The 24,501-nt window shown below is 44.0% G+C and overlaps 1 protein-coding gene across 1 annotated transcript in view; it reads left to right on the top strand.

Moving 5' to 3' along the window:
* Positions 1-3,073: 3,073 nt before the first annotated feature.
* The window catches only part of GABRA5 (gamma-aminobutyric acid type A receptor subunit alpha5), a 92,372-nt gene continuing 70,944 nt past the window's right edge, over positions 3,074-24,501 (top strand). Inside the window, exons 1-4 of the mRNA XM_059915412.1 lie at positions 3,074-3,174; positions 16,364-16,485; positions 17,305-17,372; positions 17,478-17,698. Coding sequence (XP_059771395.1) covers positions 3,089-3,174; positions 16,364-16,485; positions 17,305-17,372; positions 17,478-17,698 — 497 coding nt within the window. The 5' untranslated portion in view covers positions 3,074-3,088. The remainder of the gene's footprint in view (positions 3,175-16,363; positions 16,486-17,304; positions 17,373-17,477; positions 17,699-24,501) is intronic.

Genomic DNA, 24,501 nt, shown 5'->3' with positions numbered 1-24,501 from the left:
TAGAAATTTACCTTTCTGACAATTATTCTGTTAAAAGTGATTGTAAACAACTCAGTGTCACAAAAGATGTGGAACTAATAGTACAGTGTCCATCACGTTCTTGCTGGTTTTACTTTAAATCTTGAACATCTCCCCCTGGGTGTTCTCATAGCCAAGAGGCAGCCGCCTCCTGAGGAAACCAGATGCTGCCATCTTAAAACCAGGACTGTGCTTGCTTTTGCACCCCTATTCCGCCCAGGCGTCATTAGTGCCAGCCTCACCTCTCGGAGTGGGCACACTGCGGCAGAGACAGACACGATCCCAATAATGAAATCTCACATGTGCGTGGGTGCAGGAGGCAGTGCCCTGCACCAGTGTCCGCGCCCCAGACCCGTTCTCAGGTCTGCAGACCCCAGGGCCCCTTGCTACTGACAAGGAGGCTTCTTGTCCAGAAAGGGAACTTCCTAAAACGCCCAAATGTATACTGCAATTAGGTAAGTGTTTAATTCTAATTAATCCAATTTTACTCTGACTTTCCTTCCCGTAGCAATGAATTACAGATTTTAAAAAGTAGCCTCACAAGCTAGCTTCTTTCTAAAGCGAGGAGCAGATGCGGACACAGAGGCCTGAGTGAAGGACTGAGGGAAGACTGAGGCCAGGCCAGTAAGGTGCTCAGGGCTGGCCCTGGAGCAGGAAAGCTCTCAGAGAAACGGCCTCCGGCGGCTGCCTGCTGACACTCCCTTTCCATCTCAGCTCTGAAAAGAGGGACCGGTGCTTATTACAGGAGGCATCGATATTCTCCCGCAGGCTACCAAGAAACTTCATCGGAAATGTGGCCTATCCCAAACCTGGCCCAGCCGCGGGCTCGGAGCCCTCCCCCTCCGCTGAGCCGGCCCGAGGCGAGGGCGCATTTGGTGAGAGTCTGGCGGCCTCTACCGGAGCGCCTCTGCAGAGGAACCTTCCCCAAAGCCGGAGACGACATGTGGCGCTCGGGCGAGGTGAGAGCGAGCGCGCGAGTGCACTGGGGACGCAGGTGGGGGGGCGGAATCTGCAGCAGGGCAGAGCGCGGCCTCGGTCGCGGAGCGGAGCCGCAGGGCGGCGGCGGGAGCGCAGGGGGCACCGGAGCCTTTCGGCCCGGGAGGACTGGGGAAGTTCGCGCTGGCGGCATGGGGCGGTGACGCCGCACTGGCCTTCCGCTCCTGCCAGCCGGTTGAGAGCAGGCGGAGGAGGAGGAGGATGCACCCTCGCCGACGGCTTGCCTTCCCGGGCCGGCGCGCAGGGTAAGCCCGGGCGCGCGGGACCGGGGAAGTGGGGTAAGAAGCTGCGGGCGAGGGCGAGAGGACGGGCGGCCCCGGCTCGGTCCGCACCCCTATCCTCGGGGCTGCCTGGCTTGGGGAGGCAGGTGAAGACAGGCGGGGAGCCACGGGCGGCTGGGAGCGCAAACTTTCCCCCGGCGACTGCGGAGGCATAGCCAGCGCGGGAGGTCAGGGGGGTCCAGAGCGGCGCAGCCCCGCGGTACGGGGCACCAGGGCTCAGTGCCCACGGGCTCGCCGGTAGGAATTGGGGCGTGCGGCAAACGCCGCCGTCACTGGAGCCGACGGGCGAGATCGCCGATCCGGAGGGCCCCGCCGGCCCCAGGCCTTCGAGGCGCGCGGCGTCCAGGAGCTTCCTGCAGGGTGGGCGCTGGCTTGGCGGCGGGGGGCGCGGGCGGGTCGCGCGGGCTGCTCGAGGCCGAGGGACACCAAGCCGGCACTGCACCGCGCGCTCTTCTCCGAGAAAGAAAGCGCCGCCCGGCAGGACGCTCAGCTCGGACCCCGGGCAGGAGCCGGGCAGGTCTGCTGGGGCCAGAAGCTAGCCGGGGAGGGTCGGCGAGCGTTTGGCGCTGGGCGCGCCGCTGCGGACCGGGCAGGAGGCCGACCCTGCCGGGCCGCGAGCACCAAGCCGGCGGAGGCTTCGCCTCCGCAGTGCCACCCCCGCGCCCACCAGCTCCCGCGAGCCCCCGCGGCGGTCCCGGGACCGTGGGAGCGCAGCCTCTCTTTGGGGGTCCCGGCTCCAGGCTGAGGGCAGCAGGAGGCGCCGCCCCAGTTTCCCGCATGCAGCGCCGCCTGCTCGCCGCCGGGACTCTGGCCCGGGTTTGGCGACAAGCCCCGGGACGCGCCCAGGCGACCCCCGCCCTGCCTTTCTCGACTCGAAGGCCTTGGCTTCTGAGGTGGAAGTACCTGTTGTGTACTTCCCTTTTCCGGAGTTGGCCTGGGGTCGCCTCGGGAAAATGTTTCTTTTGAACACGCGGTGCTCCTATAGGATACGCATCTATTTGCGTTATGCGCATATTGAGAAATATATGCCTTCGCTAAGGTTAGTTGCAGAGCCCAGGGATTGTGCCTGCTTGGATTTCAAATGCATTAATTAGGGCCCAGCACAGAGCCCAGAGCCAAGAGACTTTCCCAAATGCAGTGATTATTAAGTTCTTCAGTCATGGGGACAGATTGCTGAGAAAGTGGCAACCCTCCCTTATAAGCAGTTCTTATATTATCGTAATCTTGTAGAAGACTTGTTTCTTAAATGTGCCTTTTCCCCCCTCTTTCCACATACTTTCTCTCAGCACCTTGCAGAACAAGGAGTAGCTTGCTGACTTTGAATGCGTGGCAAATATTTCAGAAAGGTAAAATATTCCACTTGTGGATTTGACAGATGCAAAATACAGTTAGGTAACTTCAGGCACTGAATCTAATAATAGGACTAATGGGTCATTTGATAACATGGTAAAAATAAAACAAAGTATTTGAGGCATGGGAAAAAATAAATTAGGGGAATGGTTCTGCACCTTGAGTAAAAGTGAAAATTAAGCCTACTGTAATTTCTTTTTATGCCCCAATAAAAAGGCCAGTGAACACAGATAACTCCTGATGTGGAGCCGTGCTGGACAAGGACAGCCAGGCTCCTTTCTTTCTGAACTGTGTGTGTTAGCAGTGTGATTTGATTCCAGGAACTGCGTCACAGAAACATTCATGTTTATGTATTTTTCCCCCTTTCAGCTTCAAGATCAAGGTTGAGAAAGGAACAGTTATTCTTCCAAATTCATCAGCTTCAGCTATTATTCTTATTGGGAATGGACAATGGAATGTTCTCTAGCTTTATCATGATCAAAAACCTCCTTCTGTTTTGTATTTCCATGAACTTAGCCAGTCACTTTGGGTAAGTTATCATCTATGCTTTGATTTTACGATTTTCGGGGCACAAGTGCCTTTCAGAAACTTTGCTGAGCAGTATATTAGCAAACCCTCGCTGGCCACCTTTACAGTCCCACACCCTTGAACTTGTTGTAAATAAATAAAAGAGTCCTTGCCCTACCCCACACTTTATTCCTGAGCAAGGCACTTGGACTAAAGGCACTTTATTCCTTTATTCCAAGTGTGGGGTCTCTGAAGTGAGTCAGAGAAAAGAGGCAGATTATGTTTTCAAAAGTGGAAGGAGAAGATGGTTTCAGAGTCGGCTGTGTTTCCTTCCACTCAGGTTAAAGCACGATTCAGAAGTTGACCTGCATAAAGGACATTTATTGCTTGTTAGACAAGGCAATGATCAACATTCTGATTGCCCTCCTTGGTGCCATTATGCAAAGGAATTTGCCTTTAAAGCCAGGCCCACACTAAGCGGCACTGACAAGGACTTGCAGTGGTCCTGGCTTGAGCCATAGGCCTTGAACTGTGGCCATCTGAATGCAGAGGCAGATACCAGAAACTACATGTGCCTGAAGATCTGCAGGACACCCAGGCATTTGGCGTTATCAATTCCTTTCCTCTTCTTCCCCAAATTGTTCTGGCTGATCAAAAGGATTGTCACTTGAAGTTGGTGGAGTATAATTAAGAAGTTAAATTTTAGAACAAAAGTCGCCAAGCACCCCTTCTGTGAAAATCAGCTGTGGAGGTTGCACTTGTGTGAAACATGGAGGGATCTTCAGGGCAGAGTGAATATGCAACAGATCCCTACTAGTTGGCAGGAAGGAGGACCCTTCCAAGTCCATGACCTTCTCTCTTTGTCCTCTGGACATTTTCTGTTCTTTTGACATTCCCAGGTGTGTACAGAGGAGGAAACAGAGAGAGAGAGAGAGGCTTGTGACCATCCACAGGTGTGTGGCTGGTACATGACGGCAGTGGAGCTGTGTACCAGGTCCATCAGGGACTAGTCCAGCCCTCAGCACCGTGAAGAATGTGCACACTAACCATGCCTGTGGGACGTGCCTCTTAGCCATTCAGTGTATTCCCTTGGGAAAGAGCATTAGTTGTTATTCTTGCCTTGCTGCTTGTCTTGAGTGTGTATTTCCCTACCTGTGCCTTTGGTTTCCTTATCTGTTCAGTGAATGTCTTCCTTTCCAAGGGCTCTCCCTGCTGCTAAACCTTGTAGGATTTAACCATGATGTTCCTACATATCTCTGCATGAGAAGTGTGTTTAGAAGTGAAATCATACACAATATTTAAATTTCCAAGTTAATACATTAGGTAGTCAATTTGCTTACTATATATATCGCATATATTTAGCAGTATTTCAGAGGTAAGAAATAGGCTAGGATTGAGAACATGTATTTTTTCCTAAGATTTTGGTCAGATATATTTTTGTGAATCTGCATTCTGTAGTCACGAAGGTATTATACTCTCTGGTGTATGAAAGTCTGAAATATGAAGGAATGTGCATACCGAGTTTAGCCATTAGAAGCAGCTATACTTTATTTCTTATTTAATTTGATGGCTTTCTGAGGTCATCTTCAAAACAGAGATATATCTGTTAGTTTCTGGAAGCTAATACAGAGCAAGTGGTAGAATACCCCTCAATCTCCCTAGAGAATTAGCTGTTGGAGAAGTTTTGAATCTGTTAGATATAAGGTCAATAGTGCATCCCAAAATGATACCTACTGACTGCAGAAAATGCGTGAGACACGGAATAGTATGTGAAAAAGAAAACATCCTTAATTCCACCACACAGAAACAATCATTCTTCATATTTTGGTGTGTTTTCTTCCCCTTGCTTCTATGCCTAGCTTTATACAGTTGAGATCATACTGTGCCTTCAGTTTTGTATTTTTGTGCTTTCTTCAAGCCAATACTTTGTTACTACAAACTCTTTGAAATGTGTGATTTAAAATGGATGAATATTATTACAGTTCATAAATGCTTCATCATGGGCTACTTCCCTAATTTGGGGTGTTTACATTGTTTCCGATTGTGCTGTTATTGCATTTTCCTACAGTGAACATATTTGGCTTACAATTGTTTTAAGTATTTGAGATCATTTCTATTAGAAGATCTTCCTGTAAGTGCGATTTTACGTCAGCTCCCCTGAGTACTTTTAGCTCTTGGTCCTACATGTCCAGTTGATTCTGAGGACCAGGATCTGCAGCAAAGCAGGAAGCCCAGCAGGGTGTGGTTTTCAACAGAAGACATCTTGACATCTGGGGGCACAAGTCCCTATTTATTTCCCTTCTTATACAAGGCTCCTTTCACTTGCTTATTACTATAAATGAACTTAAGAATAATTTTGTCAAATTGCAAAGAAAGTTTCAGAACACTTATTTGGCTTAAAATCTTGACAAAATAATAGCTATCACAATATGGAGTGCCTATTTGTTTTATGTTGTCTGTTTTAGATAAACCCTAGGAGGAGCCTTATGAGCTAAGCATCATTAGCCCTGTCTTATGGTCAGGAAGGCAAGAGTAAAGGATGGCTAACTGGGGAAGTTCGCCAAGCTGGTCATGCTGGAGTTCCGTCCTCAGCCCTCCTCAGAGTGAACCTGCCGGGTGGTCCTGAGGCTCCTCTCTTGATTTCACGTGGTTTGCAGGGAAGGTCTAAGTCAGACTGATCTATAGAGGAAGGGGACATAATTTTGAAAGGTATTCTCTGCATTGGAGTAGAGAGAGTTTTCCGTTCTGAAATTACAGGAAAAAAAGAGTTTGGGTAAGCTCTGTTATTTCCCCCAAAGAAAGAGTTTATGTGATTTGGTTCTAAAGAAAGGTGAACGGGGAAGCATGTAAGGCCTTAATCTGAACATTGTGGGACAAGAGAAATGCTGATGCCTGTAAATAGGTAAAGGAAACCAGACAACTGGTGGAGGGTTAGGAGGGTGAGAGGAAACCAGTCAGGGAGCAGAAGGAAAGAGGCAAGTACATGTGTGCTTTTGTGCAGTACAAAGTTATACCCAGTGTTTGTGAAAAGCATGTGGATTTGGCAATCAGGAAATTTATAAATGTGATAAGTAAAATGTATTTGGTGATTATATAAGATAATGTGAAATTGCTTTGAAAATATATGAGTCTCATTTCTTCTCCTTCTCCCTTTTGTTTTCTAAATTTGATCAGAGCCACCAGTAGCTCATTTTCAGTAACCTTTGTAATTCTTCCGTTTTAAGTTATATAACAGAGCATGAGTCAAGTGTATAACAGAACAGAGGCCTATTTGACTGTCAGCCTTATGCAATGTCACGTGTAGAGACATTATAATTTGAGGTATTATAATTATTTTAATGAGACCAGTAATCAAATGTACATGGTAAAAAAAAAACTAGCACAGAAACAGTCTGAATCAATGTAATGTCAAAATACATAATATTAAATTTAATCTGGAATTAGTTTATCATCATTTGAAAAATCATACTTTATCAGACTTGATTGACCAGTGATAATTGTAAGATAAATTTGAGGATTATCAACTCAATGATAAGGTAAAATCTGATTCGATTCATTTAATAGTATTAAACATTTTTTAGAGGTTTATCTATTGGAAAATTAAAAATGCATTAGAATTTTATCACATGGGAGCTACAATTCAAATAGACTTTGGAAAAGTATTTTATAATTGGCAATTATAGGCAGATTCTTGTAGAAGTAGCTTAAGAACAGGAACAGATAAGGTTCTTCTTTATCTGCCTACACAAGTGTGCTAACCGGGACCTTTGGTTTCATGAAGAGGGCTTGTTCATACACGTTCTCAAGGACAGTTCTCTTCTTTTAACTAGAGCAGAAAGTATACTCTCTCTGAGTCATTTAAGTACTCACAATGTCTTTTTAAATGGCAAGTTCTCTCTTGTGAATCCCCAGATGGCAAGTTCTTCCTGCCTGTAGCTGCTGGTTCACAAGACCCAGGACAGAAAGTCATCGTAACAATTGTAAAAACACAGAGAAGTGCTGTGAAGCAGTTAGGACACACACAGGTGAGAGGGCGTCTAAGTGGAGGCTGTAGAGATGGCCAGAGATCTCACATATAGTAAACATTTTAGGTGACTAAGATCCTGCTACAGAGTAATGCCCAATATTTTTTAAGGCACCAAAAGAAAATACTTCCAAATTACACACTTTGTAGAAGAAACTCTTAGCAGGTTTATCATGCCAACAGGCAGTGAGCTAAGACAAAGCTTAGAAGGACAGTCAGCCAGAGTCGACCCAGCTGGCCCTGTCTGGCCATCAGTTCCAAGATGAGTCACTGGCTTGGTTCAAGGGGAGAAGGAGAATGTGGGCTTTTGGTTTTTTACAAAGGTGCAATTGCATAACATGCATATTTTAATTGGTGTGAAATTTCAAAGGAAAATATTAGAATCAAAAGTAGAAAAATCTTATCATAGAACTATGGTGGCAGCAACAATAATTATCAGTGTTTACATGAGTATTTCTCCTTCATTTCCAGAATGCATTTTCAAAAAAATGTACTGTTTAATTTTCACAAAACCCTCACTTTGTAGGTGTAAAGAGTTCAGGTGATAGAACACAGAGAAACACGTCTAAGTTTCATCATTGGAAAGTGGAAAAGTCAGGATCCATCTCCAGGCTCAGGGCCTGGGCTAGCACCCTCCATGCAGGACCTTTTCCAGAATGTCTGGATATTTAAGGTGCAATGAAAAGGGATAGAATGGGGGAAAATCTATACTTTGAAATGTCCTAACCTAGAACTCAAATAACACTGCTCTAAAGATAGTTGGTTTATCGTAGCCTGAATAAAATCAAATACAAAATATGTACTATGAAATATAATGTTGCAGAGAGGGAACCATATTATAGGAAAATTAAGATATACTATGAAACTGGCTTTAGCAGTTCATTGAAAATTCTGTTTTATTTGTATTTATTTAACAATTTATTTCAAGGTCAAAAGGCAAACCTAAAAATAAATGAAACCCAGGACCAGTTCATTTTCAGTTTTAACAACAACACAAAAAATTGGGCCATCACTCCATAATCAATTTGGTTCCTATTTCAGGGATGTAGGTGTCATTTTGACAGAGGACAGTGAAGCTGCTCTGTGTGGCAGCAGAATTACTAAGCCTGCCTGCAACTCAGTTTCCTAATCTCCAGGTGGAGTTAATAATGGATCCTATGTCACAGGGTTGATGAGAAGGATAAATTGCTGAATGAGTGCTAAATGCTGAAACATGGCCAGGTAGGAAGGGAGTGCTAAGTCCAGGCTAACTGTCCTAGGTGTTGTGACCAGGAGACCCTGAGGTTTACTAGACCCATGGGGTGGGCACGGCAAAGTCATGTCAGCAGAGTCTCCCTTGCCATGTGAAGGAGCACATTCACAGTCACAGGTTCTGGGGATCAGGATGTGGGCATCCTGCAGTATGGTGCCCTGTGGCTGCATCAGTGTTTATTGAGTCCTTCCTACGTGCCAGGCACTGTTCTAGGTGCTGAGACTCTGTGGTGGGCAGAGTAGAGCCTGCCTTCCAGGAGGGCTCCTTCTAGTGTGCAGTAAACATGTACTTGTCAGTTGGGTCACAAGGATTGCTGAGAAGAGTGATCAGAGTAGGAGGTAGTGAGTGTGCTGGAGAGAAGTGCTCAAGCAGATGTCTAAAGAAAGTGAGCATGTGAGCAGTGCCCTTCATGGAGATGACTGGACAGGTGAGAGAAGCAGCAGATGCAGGGTGATGAGGAAGCAGCGTGAGGAAGGGGAAGGTTGGTGGGAGGCAGGACCAGAGAAGCAGTTGGGACTGTCAGATCATGAAGGACCTTGTAGGCCATGCTAGGTAGTATCAGGACGAGCAGTTGGCTGTTGAAGGGTGAAATATGAGCCCATTGAGATGTGACCGTAGAATGACAAACGTTAAAGCTAACTCTGGCTGCCGAGTGGAGAATACACTAAGAGTCTAAGGTGGGGAGGCTTAGTAAAGGAGGGACCAGGGAGGAAGTTAAGAGGCAAATGCAACAACCCAGGGGAGGGGCATTTCAGCCAGCAGGATCTGTTGATGGGCTGATGTGAATGTGAAAGAAGAGGAGTCAGGAATGATCTCCCCAGTGCTTGACCTGAAAACATGATGGGTTCAATTGGCTATTGTTGAGCTGGTGGGGACAGTAGGAGAAGAGGCTGTAGAGAATCATGAGTGCAGTCTTGGACCTGTGAGATGCTTGTTAGATATCCAAGTGGCCAGGCAGGCTGTTGGACATACAGGTCCGGAGTCAGAGAGAAAGAGATTGGGGATGGAGACATGAACTTGAGAGAGACATTTAAAGCCATAGATTGAATGAGATCAATCAGAGATTGAGTGTAGACTGAAAAACGGTCCCTGGACAGCCCTGGAACACTCCAGCGTTTAAGGTCAGGAAGGTAAGAAGCGGGCAAGCAAGACTGAGGAGAAGAGGCCAGTGAAGATAAGAAGAAGAAAGAGAGTCATGTCCTGCGACTGAGCGGAGAAGTGTTGTAAGAAGGGGTCAGCTGAGGGCTGAGACTGGACCTTTGGGTTTGGCAGTGTGGAGGAGCGGCCAGAAGAGAGCTTTCACTGGGAAGCAGTTGGGCAAAGCCCGAGTGGAGTGGGGCAAGAGAAGGGCAGAGAGACAGCAGAGACCTTTGAGCAGAAAACTCCAGTGAGTTTTGATGAGAAGAGAGGCTAAGGATGGAACAATAGCTGGGAGGGGATATAGGGTGAATGAAAGACTTTTTAAAGACCTGATGTAATTACTGATAGGAATGGTTGGGGGGAGGGAGACCCGTGTGTGATAAGCACCAGTATGATTCATGTGTTTTATAATCATGTATGTGGGGCACCCAGTGTGGCTGGGGGAAGAGAAGGGGCTGAGTCTAGGGAAGTGGGCAGAGTCAGATGAAGGGGGTGTGGCCTGCAAGACCAGGAGCTGGGTTGCACCTTGCAGGAGGTAGGATTCTGAACCAGGCTGCAGTGGTTGGGGACAGGAGTGGAGCGTCTACATGGAGGGTGGCAGACAGGGGTAGGGTGGACTTGAGCACTGTCTAGGGAGCTGACAGGCAAGACCAGGGGCACCTTTGATAGGGGTGCCATCTAAGAGTTCTGGCATAATGTTTTATGGCCATGACTTTATCCATATAAAGCACATATGTCAATCCATGTTTTCCACCATAAGAGGGAAAAACTCTTATTTGGAAACTCGGGGTTGACTTTCATGTCTGGCTATATCCACCATGTTTTTGTTTTTTTTTTTTTTTTAATTTTGCATATTTTTTAACATGGTTAGCTAAAGTGGCATGCAATGGAAATTTGAGGAAAACTTCACAAAACTGTGCCATTAAGAGGTACTTATTTAGTGAGCTTAAAGCAACAAGCAAATAAACTGAAGATACATTTCTCAGAAGTAATTAAATACTGAAGAAAAAATGCAGAAAGAAATGCTATTCAAGAAAACAGATAAGCTGCTGCTTAACAGCAATTCTGTTCTACTCCCAAAGTAAGTTCAGGTTAAAGCTGGTCTGCAGATACAATTACCTATCCTATTTTATGGAAATCAAAAAATGGCTGTCAGCATAAGCAGAGATAACATCACAAGAAATGCATCACACATTACCATCAATAGCACCATTCGTGGTACGAGACAAAAGATTTTTCTTCCCCAGAAATGATGACATAACTTGAACTTGAACTTGAACCCTTTAAATTACTGAAATAAGGAGACGTCATCAGGCATCACTTGGTAAAATGAAGCACCTTTAAAGATGGACTCTACCTCATAGTGTTATTATTACTAGTAGAGATTGTAATACTGATAGAAAAGATACATTGGAGTAAAATTTCCTCAAAAAGAAAAAGACTCTTAGATTTGACTACCAGTATAACTCTTTGCTCACTCCTCTTTCAGAGTAATGCATGGATTCTACTGCAGGTTTCACCCTGTGTTCGTAACTGATTTTGGAGACAGTTCTCTTGGGATCCCTGCCCTGCTGTATTCAGACTCCTCCCTCCCCATTCCTCCCCGACTCTCCATCAGAAACCCTGCTGATGGCCTCATCCATCCCGCCTCTACCCTCTGTCATCACCTGAGCAATGGGTCTCTACGCCTCCAGTCTTGCCTCTTCTAAGTCCATCATCCCCAAGGTGCCCAGGGGCCACAAGGAATGAAAATGACCCTGTTAAGATACTCTGAATTTCCCACCACCTTCAGGCTAGATCCTAGAGGTGGAGCTTGTCACATGAATGCGCCATGATTTGAGCCACACACGTGGCTCTTCTCACCAGAGTTCAACGTGCCCTCTGCAAATGTCAGTATTTCTTTTCTTTTCTTTTTTAAAATTTTTATTGGAGTATAGTTGATTTACAATGTTGTGTTAGTTTCTGCTGTACAACAAAGTGAATCAGTTATAAATATACATATATCCACTCTTTTCGATTCTTTTCCCATATAGTTCATTACAGAGTATTGAGTAGAGTTCCCTGTTCTATACAGTAGGTCCTTATTAGTTATCTGTTTTATATATAATAGTGTGTATATGTCAATACCAATCTCCCAATTTCTTAGTGCCACTGCTCACAACCCCTTCCTTTGGCTTGAGAACTGATCTTCATGCTTGAAGGCTTAGGTCTGCTTTCCTCTCCTCTGACCCCATACAAAGCTTGATCCCTCCCCTTTGGGTACGTAGAATGCCCTGCATATTGCAAAGATTCCTGCACCAACCATGTTCTACAGAAATCCTCTGGGAACATGGCCTATTCTTTTAGATGCAGTCATGTTCCCAAGGTTGGGGATGCCACCTTTCTCATTGACACCACCAGTCCTCACCACAATGCCAGGCACATGGTTGATGTCCACAATACCTTTGTTGAGCTGAGCTGCTGAGATAAGCACTGGGCCCAACCCGACAGCCTCTCTGAAGACGTGACAGAGAAGAGACGCTCTCTGGGGTCATTTGGAGTCACTCTGGCAGTTGGCTCAGAGAGCAACCTTTCTGTTTCCAATCTAGACAGGCTTAGAACAGTCCCTCTCCCCCATGGCTGCACAAGAAGATCACTTGGGGACATTAAAAAATACCAGTGCCCATTCCTCCTGGGTGAATTAAAGCCGAGTCTCTAGGGCCTAGAAACCCGGAAGAGGCTAATGCAGAAGTCACAGAATCAAACGCCTTGAAGAGACCAGATGTAAGACCACAGGGACAGGTGGGAAATTTGCACAATTGCTAGAGTTGACCCTTTCTAAAGTCAGTCACATTTATTGTTCTGAAAACTCTGCTGGTGAAATAAACCCATTAGTGGACCACGTTTCATGGCTGTCTGTTTCCCACTCCACCTCATCAGAAGTCTCTGAAAGGCCCAGAACCTCAAGCCTGGCAGGGGCCACTCATAGCTTTTTAGGAAGCCCTTACACCCCCTGAGCATCTTGTCCTACCCGTATCACTGCCCATGTCACAACCACCACCTTCCTTCCTCAGTTTGGAATATGGGGCTCAGAGTTCAAGTTTAGGGATCGAGTCCTTGTGCCTTTTGTATAGACCTGTACCGGGGTAGGAAGATATAAAAAATGAGGATGTTTTAACATGCGTGGTTAGGTCTACATTTCCTTTATGATCCCTTTTCTGGAACATCAATCTGAAAATGTTGCAACTGTTTCATAGACTAAATGTGACATGTGTTTGTAGAAAACAGGCAGTAACTATAAGGAAATAGTTCATATTTTCTGAGAAACTAGTTCATTAATCCTGATACTGAAGGGGAAATCAAATTTTTCAAGCATTTCTACTTTATCTAAGGTCATTCTCAGAAATAACGGATCTAGTCTCAGCTCACAAAATCTGCTCCCCCCGAGATCAGAGCCTTCAGCTTATCCTGGAAGCAGCTGTGTACTCACAGCTTACCTGAGGGCCGGCAGAGCTCTTTGGTTTTACTCAGAACAGTGAAGATGCAAGATGGAGCCTGCTTTCTGCACCTTAGAGGGCTGAGGGCATCTTGTGTTTCCACCTGGAGGACTAGTGGATTTGCTCACTGCATGGAATTGCTCACCGAAGGCACAGCCCACTCTTTGTGTGTTATTTTGTTTTCCTAGCCCAAATGGAACAAAGCAAGCTGAAGTCACTCTGTATATTAGAAGCAGTCTATAAAGATTATACAACTTGATATGCATGAGCAAGTTCACCAGACCCCTCTGAGAGTCTCCTGTATGCTGGCACGTCATTTGCTTTCAGTGGTAGGGGAAGGGCCTTCCTCTCTGTAGCAGTGAAGATGGTGCATTTTGTAACAACGAGCTGCAGATGAATGGTTTCTGAGGAGGATCTATGGACTGAGGAGGACTTCCCAGTTTTTCATGAGAGGAACCTCCACTCCTGCCCCGACAGGCATTTTCAGGACTTTTTTAGAAACCGTTTCCTACCTCTTAGGGCCTACCTTCAGTAAAAATAGAGAAGAAATCACTGCAAATCCCCAGCCATGGCCTCTCTAAAAAAAAAAAAAAAGTCCACAGATAAATATAAGAAGCAGTTACAGCAAAAGATGGCAGATATTGAAATTCCTGCAAGAAAAGTGTAATTATGTGTAAATGGGTGTAGATATATTTGAACTCTTTTTAAAATTTTAGCCAAAAAGTAGAAGAAGAACTTTGGAAGTCTTAGACATTGCATGCTATCCCATTGCTTTTGGCAATGATTTGGGTATTTGTGAAGCAGGATTCAGAGCCATGTGGGATGGTGTTTGTCTGAGTCAGTGGTGGAGCAGTGTACCAGGATGTCCAGGAGGCAGTTCTCCTGGAGACAGGCACTGGGACTGCATGGTCTGTGGGCATCTCCATGGTCTCTATCTCCGGACAGTCAAGGCTATTCAGAGCAAATATAATTTAAGAACATTTTCACAACAGATGTAATAGTTTTTAAAAATGTGCTTGAAACATTAAAGTATGCTTTTTCTTTTATTTTTTCTCATTGTGACTTTATTTTACGTTTTTTATTGAGATATAATTGATATATTACATTGTGTAAGTTTAGGGTGTGTTGATTTGATACATTTATATATTGCAATATGATCACCACCTTAGCATTAGCTGACACCTCTATCATGTCGCATAATTATCATTTCCTTTTTGTGATGGAAACACTTAAGATCTAGCCTCTTAGTAACTTTGAAGTTTATAACACAGTATTGTTAAGTATAATTACTATGCTGTGCATTAGATCCCCAGAACTTATTTACCTTCTAGTTGCAGGTTTGTAACCTTAAGTAACATCTCTCCAATTCCATCACCCTCAGCCCCTGGTTACCACCATTCTACTCTGTTTCTACGAGTTGGCTTTTTCAGATTCCACATACAAGTGATAAGCCTTTTCTACTAGTGTGCATGCTCTCATCTCTCTTCTAAGTTAAAGAGCCAACGGGGACCTTCCAAAAATTGGACACTTGGACCAAGCCCAGAATTGAATAACCAAACTGGTGAGAGTTATGATCACCATGCGAAGTGGACATTGAGGTCAGATTTAGTTTGAGCAATAGTTGTTCAACTGGGCGTGTGCACAGACTTTCTTTCATAAACTTGGAGGACAGTGTTAAGCCCCGTCATCCTGACATTAGGTCTTCAAGGCTGAGTGCTTTGTCTTTCTAAAGTGTGAAACTACAATAGATGTCAGAGAAAAGGGAATTCAATATTTTTAAATACTAAGTCACAGAGTAAAAAATTATGTGTCTGTGGGCTCCATACTAACAGGACTGAATTTTAGGTTGTTAGAGCTTCAACAATATGCATTTTAATGGTGATGGGAAAATTAGATCCAAAGAACTTTATAGTGTCTCATTCAAAAGGGAGTCACTTTAGGCCATTAGATAGTTGATCTGTTTAGATGCAGTCAGTGAAAATGACCAATTTTTGAGAAGTGGGTGGGGCAGGTACACATCAGTGCTGCCCTCAGATCCACCTGCTGATGGCAGGGCTCAGTGTCCATTCCAGCCACTTCACGGACGAGAAAGCGCATGAGCAGAGTGGGGCCCCACAGTCAGGCACTACAGGGAGGTCCCAGGAGCCCTCTCTTCTTCTCCCAAGTACCAAGGGTGCTGACTTCTCGGGACCACAGCTGGCTCTTAGCTGGGTTGAGTTCCCCTTGAAGCCAAGCCAGATGTGCAGGTCAGGTTCTTGGTAATAACACATATCTTGCTATTTGCACTTCTGAAAAAGCAGCGATGGTTGCCTGAGGTGGAACCCATGATGTTCAGGTGTGTTACCATCTTCTAGACTTGTGACTTTCTTTCCCTCCAGATAACTTCCTCGGTTTGCCCAAATCTGCTCAGGGCCATTTCTCATTTCCAGCTGCTCCATCGACATACACTTTTGAGGCCTGGATAACTTCACTGAATTGTACAAACTAGACTGTTCTTCCTGTGAACCTCCTAGAAGGTTCTGCCCGTCTTCTCAGGGTTTTATCGTAAGTTGACATGTTGGGTCATATAGAACACTGTGCTCCCTGAGTCTCTGCTCTGAGGCGACATCACGTAAAGCCAGGGTTTTCAGCCTGGGCTTCACAATTCCTGCTCCCTGCATCCTGTGCTTTGGCTGGAGCCGAGTGTGCTGGCAGCTGGCAGTGCTGATGGTACAGAAGCCCACAGACTCTGTCGTCCCTTCACCATATGCTCCAGTCCTGGCATAATGCTCACAGCACAAATGCTCCCAATTAAGGATACAGGGAAATTTGGGCACACCAATCTTACTTTCAAATTGGGTAAAGCTTTTAATGTCCCCCCCCGACACCCCATAGCCCATTGCAGTTGACTCACTAACAAAATGAAGACTCAGTTTTTCTGTTTTTAAACCAAACTTCTGAAATCCCCTGTGAGTGGGTTAGGCTCTGCTAGCCTATGTGCAGTGACTAATATGTCTTAAAAATGGCTACACTATTGACACAAACAGCTCTTCAGAATCTGGGAGGGATGGATTTTGAGCATCATGTAAGGTAGATGGGTGACCAGCCCAGAGCCAGCATTCTCTGGCTGGCTATTCAAGAATTAGGGTTATTCAAGATATTCAAGAATAAGGCTTATGTATGCAAAACAATAACCTGGGTAGTACAGGAAATCATTCTCAGATGCCCTCCCTTCAAGACAAGTCACCATATTATTCTCTGGTTTCTATACTTTGAGAAGAATTTGTAAGAAATAATTAATACAAGTTTGAACTCTTTCTTTTGTTTCTCCATTAAAAAGCTTTTCACAAATGCCAACCAGTTCTGTAAAAGATGAAACCAATGACAACATCACAATATTCACCAGGATCTTGGATGGGCTCCTGGATGGCTATGACAACAGACTGAGGCCTGGGCTCGGAGGTTGGTGTATGCTCCTTGGCTGAGGCCCTCGAGGCCCAAGGGAAATTTTTGCTTAAATCCAGCTCATGTTTCCGGTGATTCAAACAATTCCTCAAAGAGCTTCCCTGCTAGGAGTTTGAATTGGTGGTGTTGCTAAGGCTTCTGCACATTATCATTTTCCAGATGCAAGAAGCCAGGGGAAGTGGTCTCCCTCCAAACTCCCTTTTCTCCCCAGATAATGGTAAGGCCATTCTGGTCCACTTCAGGAGGAACCACTTCTTAGGTGTTACTGAAGCAGAGATTACCCTATGTTAGGAAATACTTTATAATCAATGTCATACCCTCCCATCTATGTGAGTCCTTTTCAGAAATCCACTATTCCGTGCAAGTGCTCATCACACCGTTACATGTTACAGGTTTAATTTTTCACTAGAGCCATAATCACAGTTTTTACTTTGACCCTATAAAGTTGATAAAACTAAATGGATAGTAAAATATGCTTTCAGGGTACAACTGGCTTAATTTTGTGCTGAGAAGCACGTGCCGTTTCAGCCATGTGCGGTGCCCTTGGCTCTAACTGATTTAGATGTGGTACATTTGAACCTGCTCCATTAGGTAAGGAGGGACCTTCTAGCAAATACATTCCCAAAGGGATATGTTTAGTCCTTCTCCATTATTTGCATTTTTAACAGGGACATTTACTTAAAGCATGATTTGACTTTCTCTGCCTTTTTGGCAAGACAAGTCCACACAGGCTCCTTGACACCGTTTTACTCGACCCTGAGTTATGTCTGAATTGTGAGCTGGGGCCCTGGTGAGGAACCTGTGTCTGTGTTTCAGAGCGTATCACTCAGGTGAGAACGGACATCTACGTCACCAGTTTCGGCCCGGTGTCTGACACGGAAATGGTAGGTGCGAGGCGCGGCCCCACCCAGACCACTCTAAACCCTGAAGGCACTGGCCCAGGGCCTCCTCTCCTTGAGTTATCACCTGGTTGCCTCCCTTTGCACTAGGAATACACCATAGACGTGTTTTTCCGACAAAGCTGGAAAGACGAAAGGCTTCGGTTTAAAGGGCCCATGCAGCGCCTCCCTCTCAACAACCTCCTTGCCAGCAAAATCTGGACTCCAGACACCTTCTTCCACAATGGGAAAAAGTCCATCGCCCACAACATGACCACGCCCAACAAGCTGCTGCGGCTGGAGGATGATGGCACTCTGCTCTACACCATGCGGTGAGCATACTGAGTCGTGCCCTGGGCTGCGGGGCAAGGGTGGGGGTGGGCGGGGCCGAGAGGAGATGGGCTGGTTTGAGGATTCTGTCGTGTGTGTGATGGGTATTTTTTACCTTTTGACCTACCAATACTGATGTCCATGTAGCTTATTTCTTTGGGCTGCTATGGGTTCATAGTATTTATCTATATTTGTTTTTTGATTCAAGATCAAGGGCATCTTTGTGGTTTTTTTTTCTGGCTGCGCTGGGTCTTTGTTGCTGCACGCGGGCTTTCTCTAGTTGCCGTGAGTGGGGCTACTCTTCGTTGTGGTGCACAGGCTTCTCATTGTTGTGGCCTCTCTTGTTGCAGAGTCCAGGCTCTAGGCGCTTGGGCTTCAGTAGTTGTAGCATGCAGGATCAGTAGATGAAGCGTGCAGGCTCAGCAGTTGCAGCTCACGGGCTCTAGACAGCGGGCTCAGTAGTTCTGGCCCACCAGCTTAGTTGCCCTGCAGCATGTGGGATCTTCCCGGACCAGGAATCGAACCCCTGTCCCCTGCATTGGCAGGCGGATTCTTAACCACTGCACCGCCAGGGAAGTACAGATCAAGGGCATCTTTGGAAGAGTGACCCAGATAATGTAAGTTAGGGAAATTTTATTTTAAAAGAAATTTTATTTTAAAAATCTAAGGAGAATACTTTTTTGTTGCAATTGTGTAATGATTTTGACGTTTTAAAAGTCTGTTTCTTGTATGGTTTGATAACATTTCAAATGCTGAGGTTAAAATTTAGTATTTCTCATTTAAAATGATCATTAGTCATTTTTAAAAAAAAATTCTGAATTATTCATTACATCTGAGTAAATCAATAAATTGACCAGTCAGAGAGACTCCTTTATAGCTTTTCAGGTTCCATGGTGGGCCTAAGTAGACTTTAGAAAATATTTTTTAAATTACCAAAAAAGAAAGAAAGAAAGAAAAAAGGCACTAAAGGCAAGTTTAAAAAAAAAAAAAGCACATGCATTTATGTAGCTGTTATTGGAATTTCTCTATCTTAATTACAATTCTTCACAATAAACTTTATATTTAAAAGAATAATCATAGTGGAAAATAATATTGATACAGTCATCTTCAGAGGCTTCATGTCCTAACATAATTTTGAGGAACGCTTTGGCACATTGTGTCCCAAACCTGTTTGACAACAGGTCTCGATTTATAACAACCCAATAAGGATTCTGATCAGTGATCTGTGCACACACCTTGGCATTTTGTTCCAGTACTCACTCTTCCCTTTTCCCTACATTGATCTGGAAGGTGTTTCACACATAGATGGAGACAGGAGTTGTGAACATCACATCAGTGTCCGAGACAGTGCCTTCTCCATGCAGAGAGTATGTGAAAAGCTGAGAAATGTCTTTAGGGTCAACAGTTAGTCCTTTGTCATCATCTATGGAAAAGGAAGCCTGGGCAATGAAATGAAGAACACTTTGTTCAGCCCTGTGAGCAGAGAGCAGGTATGGAAATGAGTTCCACATCCTGGAGGATGCTGGGGGTCACCACAGTGGGGGCACTGTGTGGGCCTACCGTTCTCCGTTCCGTTCCTAGAATAAAAATACCCCCGGTCCCCATGGATTATTGCCCTTGATTCACACCTGGTTCCTATCCTGCAGAGATCAGTTAGGTCCATCGCCTAAGACAATGGGATGCTTTCATCCCATGCACAATTGCTTGGACAGGATGGTGAGATAAACCCCTGGTCTAGAAGGAGAAGAGGCAGCAGAGGGGCCTCTTAATGAGTGTCTGTGTACCAGGCAACTTCACAAACACAGACAGCCCTTCAGTCCTCAGACAGCCCAGCCAGCTAGGGGACACCATTTCCATTAACCAACAAACAGCTTGAGGCTCAGAGATGTTTGGTAATCAGCCCAAGGTCACACAACTAGAGAGGGGGGCAGCAGGAATTTGAGTTCGGGTATGAGCAATTTCCTTGTTTAATCCACCACATTTGAAAATTGGAGGGATGCAACATTATTAGACATATAATGGCCTTTGTCTTACCTTTGTTAAAGTGTCATGTGGAAGATGGTGAGACCCAGAGCAACTTGTCAGCAGTAATTTGTCCCTGTTTATGTAGAGGAAGCCTACTGCTAATGAGTTGCAAAGTTGATGACCAATTTTCTTTTTCAGTCTTATAAAACATTTGGAAAGTGGAAATAGTTCCACTTGAAAGTGTTAGGAATTTTAATATGATGGAGCTATAGCTGTAATTTGATAGCATTTTAATCTACTGATTTAGCAAAGACAACAAAATGGCAATAGGAATTAACTGGTGATAGGATGGATCACACACACAGCCCCATCCAGGCCCCATCCTGTCACTGAGCGTCCAGAGGTACAGCCTTTCTGTTTAGCACTTGGGTCACTCCTGTCAAGCTTTATAAAAGCAGTGATATACTTTGACCCAGTAATTTCTACGTAATGTCCATCTTAAGGAAATAATTAGGAATAAGGACTAAGCTTTATGCACAAAGGTTTCTATTGTCATATGGCTTATGGTACCAAACATTGGAAAAAATATAAAAATTCCATACATTCTTCAACTAAAATTATATTTAAAAATTTTTATTCAGACTTTGGACCTACCTAAAAAGATGGAACATGAACATGAAGAACAAACTAGGGTTCACGTGATGCACTTTTAACCTGAGACAAATGTTGAGAAATGTCTGGAAAAGTACTGTTAGCAACTTCTAAAAAGTAACTCTATAGCGATTATGGTACATGGGAGGGATTCATTTATGTAAAATCTCCACCATGCTCCAGAAATCATTTAAGGTAATATTCAAAAACACACACAATTCAAATGGATGGAATTCTTTAAATAGGTGATTCCGAAAAAGCCAAGGGAACATAAGCCATTGATGCCATTTGCTCCCAAAATGTCTTTTCTAAAAAGCCTTATTAGGTGCTTGCCTGGAAGTGATCTACAATTTCAGTTCTGAAGAACTTTCTACCACCCGTGTGTAATCTGTTTACAGGATCTAATGATAAAAGTCACTAGCTGTTCAGGGTAAGCCCAAAGAAAGCGACAGACATTTCCTGTTGGACTGTCAAGTAGAGGACACATAAAGTACCAAGCAGTTTCTTCCAGGATGTTCTTGTAGCAAACAAAATGATATGTTTTATAGAACCATCCCCAGAGTTGTGCTTCGGATGTCAGGCTGGTGGCCAGGCATCCTCAAGGGGACCCTCAGCACAGCAGTCTCCCTTGGTCATCCTCGGCAGAGCTGGAGAAGGAAGAGGCACAGAACCCAGAGCCTGACTTCAGTCCACCCAAGGACTGAATGACTGTCTTTCTGGCCAGGCTTGCTAATTGTTTGTGTTTTTTGCTGGGTAGAACTTTAGGTCATCATTGAGTAGCAGCAAGTTCTGATTTCACTCCCAGCAAGCCCAGGCAGTCCTGGGTGACCACATCTCTCAGGGCACATGCCAAATCTCATGACACATTTTCTTTATAACAAGTGAGCTGGGAGATAGTGACCAGCTCTCATCTCCATTTCCTCCACACCCTTGGAAGGTGCAGACTCTTGTGAGGACCACCTTAGGGCTTATTCCCCTGGCCTTTGGGTCCCTGGCAGAAGAGCCAGTCTCTCTTACTTAGTTTCTGGTGTAGGAAACCACAACAGGCAAGAAAGGAATTACTAGAAGGCAGGCTCTGCTAGTACAACACAGTATCAGAAAACCTGGCTGCTGTTCCACCCAGGATCACCATGTCCACGCCTGTGGGCAGACATTTGAGAGTGCCGGTGACTGTGCCATCATGGATAATAGAATGCCCTGCACTTGGGAAAAGAACACTGGACAGAGTGGGGTCACTCTGCATTGTCACTCTGGCACACTATGAATTCCCCCATGCTATTTTTATTTTGAGAAAGGTATATTTTATGATTGTTTACACCCCATTTAGATTTTCATTATTAGTGAAAAACACTGCTTTGAATTGGGGTGATAGGAAGAGAAAAGAGCATGGATTTTGGAGTTAGGCTCACTTAAGTTCGAGTCTGGACTTTGTCATAGAGCGGTCATGAGTACTTTGTTGTTTTACTTTAATCTCTTAGAACCACTATTTGTTATTGTTTGTTTCTTTTTTTTTAACATATTTGTTGGAGTATAATTGCTTTACAATGTTGTGTTAGTTTATGCTGTATAACAAAGTGAATCAGCTACATGTATACATATATCCCCATATTCCCTCACTCTTGCATCTCCCTCCCACCCTCCCTATCCTACCCCTCTAGGTGGTCACAAAACACCGAGCTGATCTCCCTGTGCTCTGCGGCTGCTTCCCACTAGCCATCTATTTTATATTTCGTAGTGTATATATGTCAATGCTACTCTCACACTTCGTTCCAGCTCACCCTTCCCACTCCCCGTGTCCTCAAGTCCATTCTATACGTCTGTGTCTTTATTTCTGTCCTGCCCCTAGGTTCATCAGAACCTTTTCTTTTTTTTAGATTCCATATATGTGTGTAAGCATATGGTATTTGTTTTTCTCTTTCTGACTTACTTCACTCTGTATGACAGACTCTAGGTCCATCCACCTCACTACAAATAACTCAATTTCCTTTCTTTATGTGGTTGAATAATATTCCATTGTATATATGTGCCACATCTTCTTTATCCATTCATCTGTCAATGGACACTTAGGCTGCTTCCATGGCCTGGCTATTGTAAATAGTGCTGCAATGAACATTGTGGCACATGACTCTTTTGAATTATGGTTTTCTCAGGGTATATACCCAGTAGTGGGATTGCTGGGTCATATGGTAGTTCTAGTTTTAGTTCTTTAAGGAACCTCCATACTGTTCTCCATAGTGGCTGTATCAATTTACATTCCCACCAACAGTGCAAGAGGGTTCCCTTTTCTCCACACCCTCTCCAGCATTTATTGTTTGTAGTTTTTTTGATGATGGCCGTTCTGACTGGTGTGAGGTGATACCTCATTGTAGTTTTGATCTGCATTTCTCTAATGATTAATGATGTTGAGCATCCTTTCAAGTGTTTGTTGGCAATCTGTATATCTTCTTTGGAGAAATGTCTATTTAGGTCTTCTGCCCATTTTTGGATTAGGTTGTTTGTTTTTTGGATATTGAGCTGCATGAGCTGCTTGTATATTTTGGAGATTAATCCTTTGTCAGTTGCTTCATTGGCAAATATTTTCTCCCATACTGTGGGTTTTCTTTTTGTCTTGTTTATGTTTTCCTTTGTTGTGCAAAAGCTTTGAAGTTTCATTAGGTCCCATTTGTTTATTTTTGTTTTTATTTCCATTACTCTAGGAGGTGGGTCAAAAAGGATCTTGCTGTGATTTATGTCACGGAGTGTTCTGCCTATGTTTCCCTCTAAGTGTTTTATAGTGTCTGGCCTTACATTTAGGTCTTTAACCCATTTTGAGTTTATTTTTGTATACAGTGTTAGGGAGTGTTCTAATTTCATTCTTTTACATGTAACTGTCCATTTTCCCCAGCACCACTCATTGAAGAGGCTGTCTTTTCTACATTGTATTTCTTGCCTCCTTTATCAAAGATAAGGTGACCATATGTACGTGGGTTTATCTCTGGGCTTTCTATCCTGTTCCATTGATCTATATTTCTATTTTTGTGCCAGTACCATACTGTCTTGATTGCTGTAGCTTTGCAGTATAATGTGAAGTCAGGGAGCCTGATTCCTCCAGCTCCATTTTTCTTTCTCAAGATTGCTTTGGCTATTTGGGGTCTTTTGTGTCTCCATACAAATGGTGAATATTTCTGTTCTAGTTCTGTGAAAAATGCCATTGGTAGTTTGATAGGGATTGCATTTAATCTGTACATTGCTTTGGGTGATATGGTCATTTTTACAATATTGATTCTTCCAATCCAAGAACATGATATAGCTCATCATCTATTTGTGTCATCTTTAATGTCTTTCATCAGTGTCTTATAGTTTTCTGCATAAAGGTCTTTTGCCTCCATAGGTAGGTTTATTCCTAGGTATTTTATTCTTTTTGTTGAATGGTAAATGGGAGTGTTTCCTTAATTTCTCTTTCAGATTTTTCATCATTAGTGTATAGGAATGCAAGAGATCTCTGTGCAATAATTTTGTATCCTGCTACTTTACCAAATTCACTGATTAGCTCTATTAGTTTTCTGGTAGCATGGTTACGATTCTCTAAGTATAATATCATGTCATCTGCAAACAGTGACAGTTTTACTTCTTCTTTTCCAATTTGTATTCCTTTTATTTCTTTTTCTTCTCTGATTGCCGTGGCTAAAATTTCCAAAACTATGTTGAATAACAGCAATGAGAATGGGCAACCTTGTCTTGTTTCCTGATCTTAGAGGAAATGGTTTCAGTTTTTCACCATTGAGAACAATGTTGCCTGTGGGTTTCGTGTATATGGCCTTTATTATGTTGAGGTAAGTTCCATCTATGCCTACTTTCTAGAGGGTTTTTATCATAAATGGGTGTTGAATTTTGTTGAAAGCTTTTTCTGCATCTATTGAGATGATCATATGGTTTTTATTCTTCAGTTTTTTAATATGGTATATCACATTGATTGATTTGCATACATTGAAGAATCCTTGCATTCCTGGGATAAACCCCAGATGATCATGGTGTATGCTCCTTTTAATGTGCTGTTGGATTCTGTTTGCTACTATTTTGTTGAGGATTTTTGCGTCTATGTTCATCAGTGATATAAGCCTGTAGTTTTCTTTCTTTGTGACATCTTTGTCTGGTTTTGGTATCAGGATGATGGTAGCCTCATAGAATGAGTTTGGGAGTGTTCCTTCCT

This window comes from Balaenoptera ricei, chromosome 2 (genome assembly GCF_028023285.1).
Source record: "Balaenoptera ricei isolate mBalRic1 chromosome 2, mBalRic1.hap2, whole genome shotgun sequence".
Classification (NCBI taxonomy): domain Eukaryota; kingdom Metazoa; phylum Chordata; class Mammalia; order Artiodactyla; family Balaenopteridae; genus Balaenoptera; species Balaenoptera ricei.
Note: the sequence above shows the minus strand (reverse complement) of the source record. Positions and strands in the feature narration are given on the sequence as shown.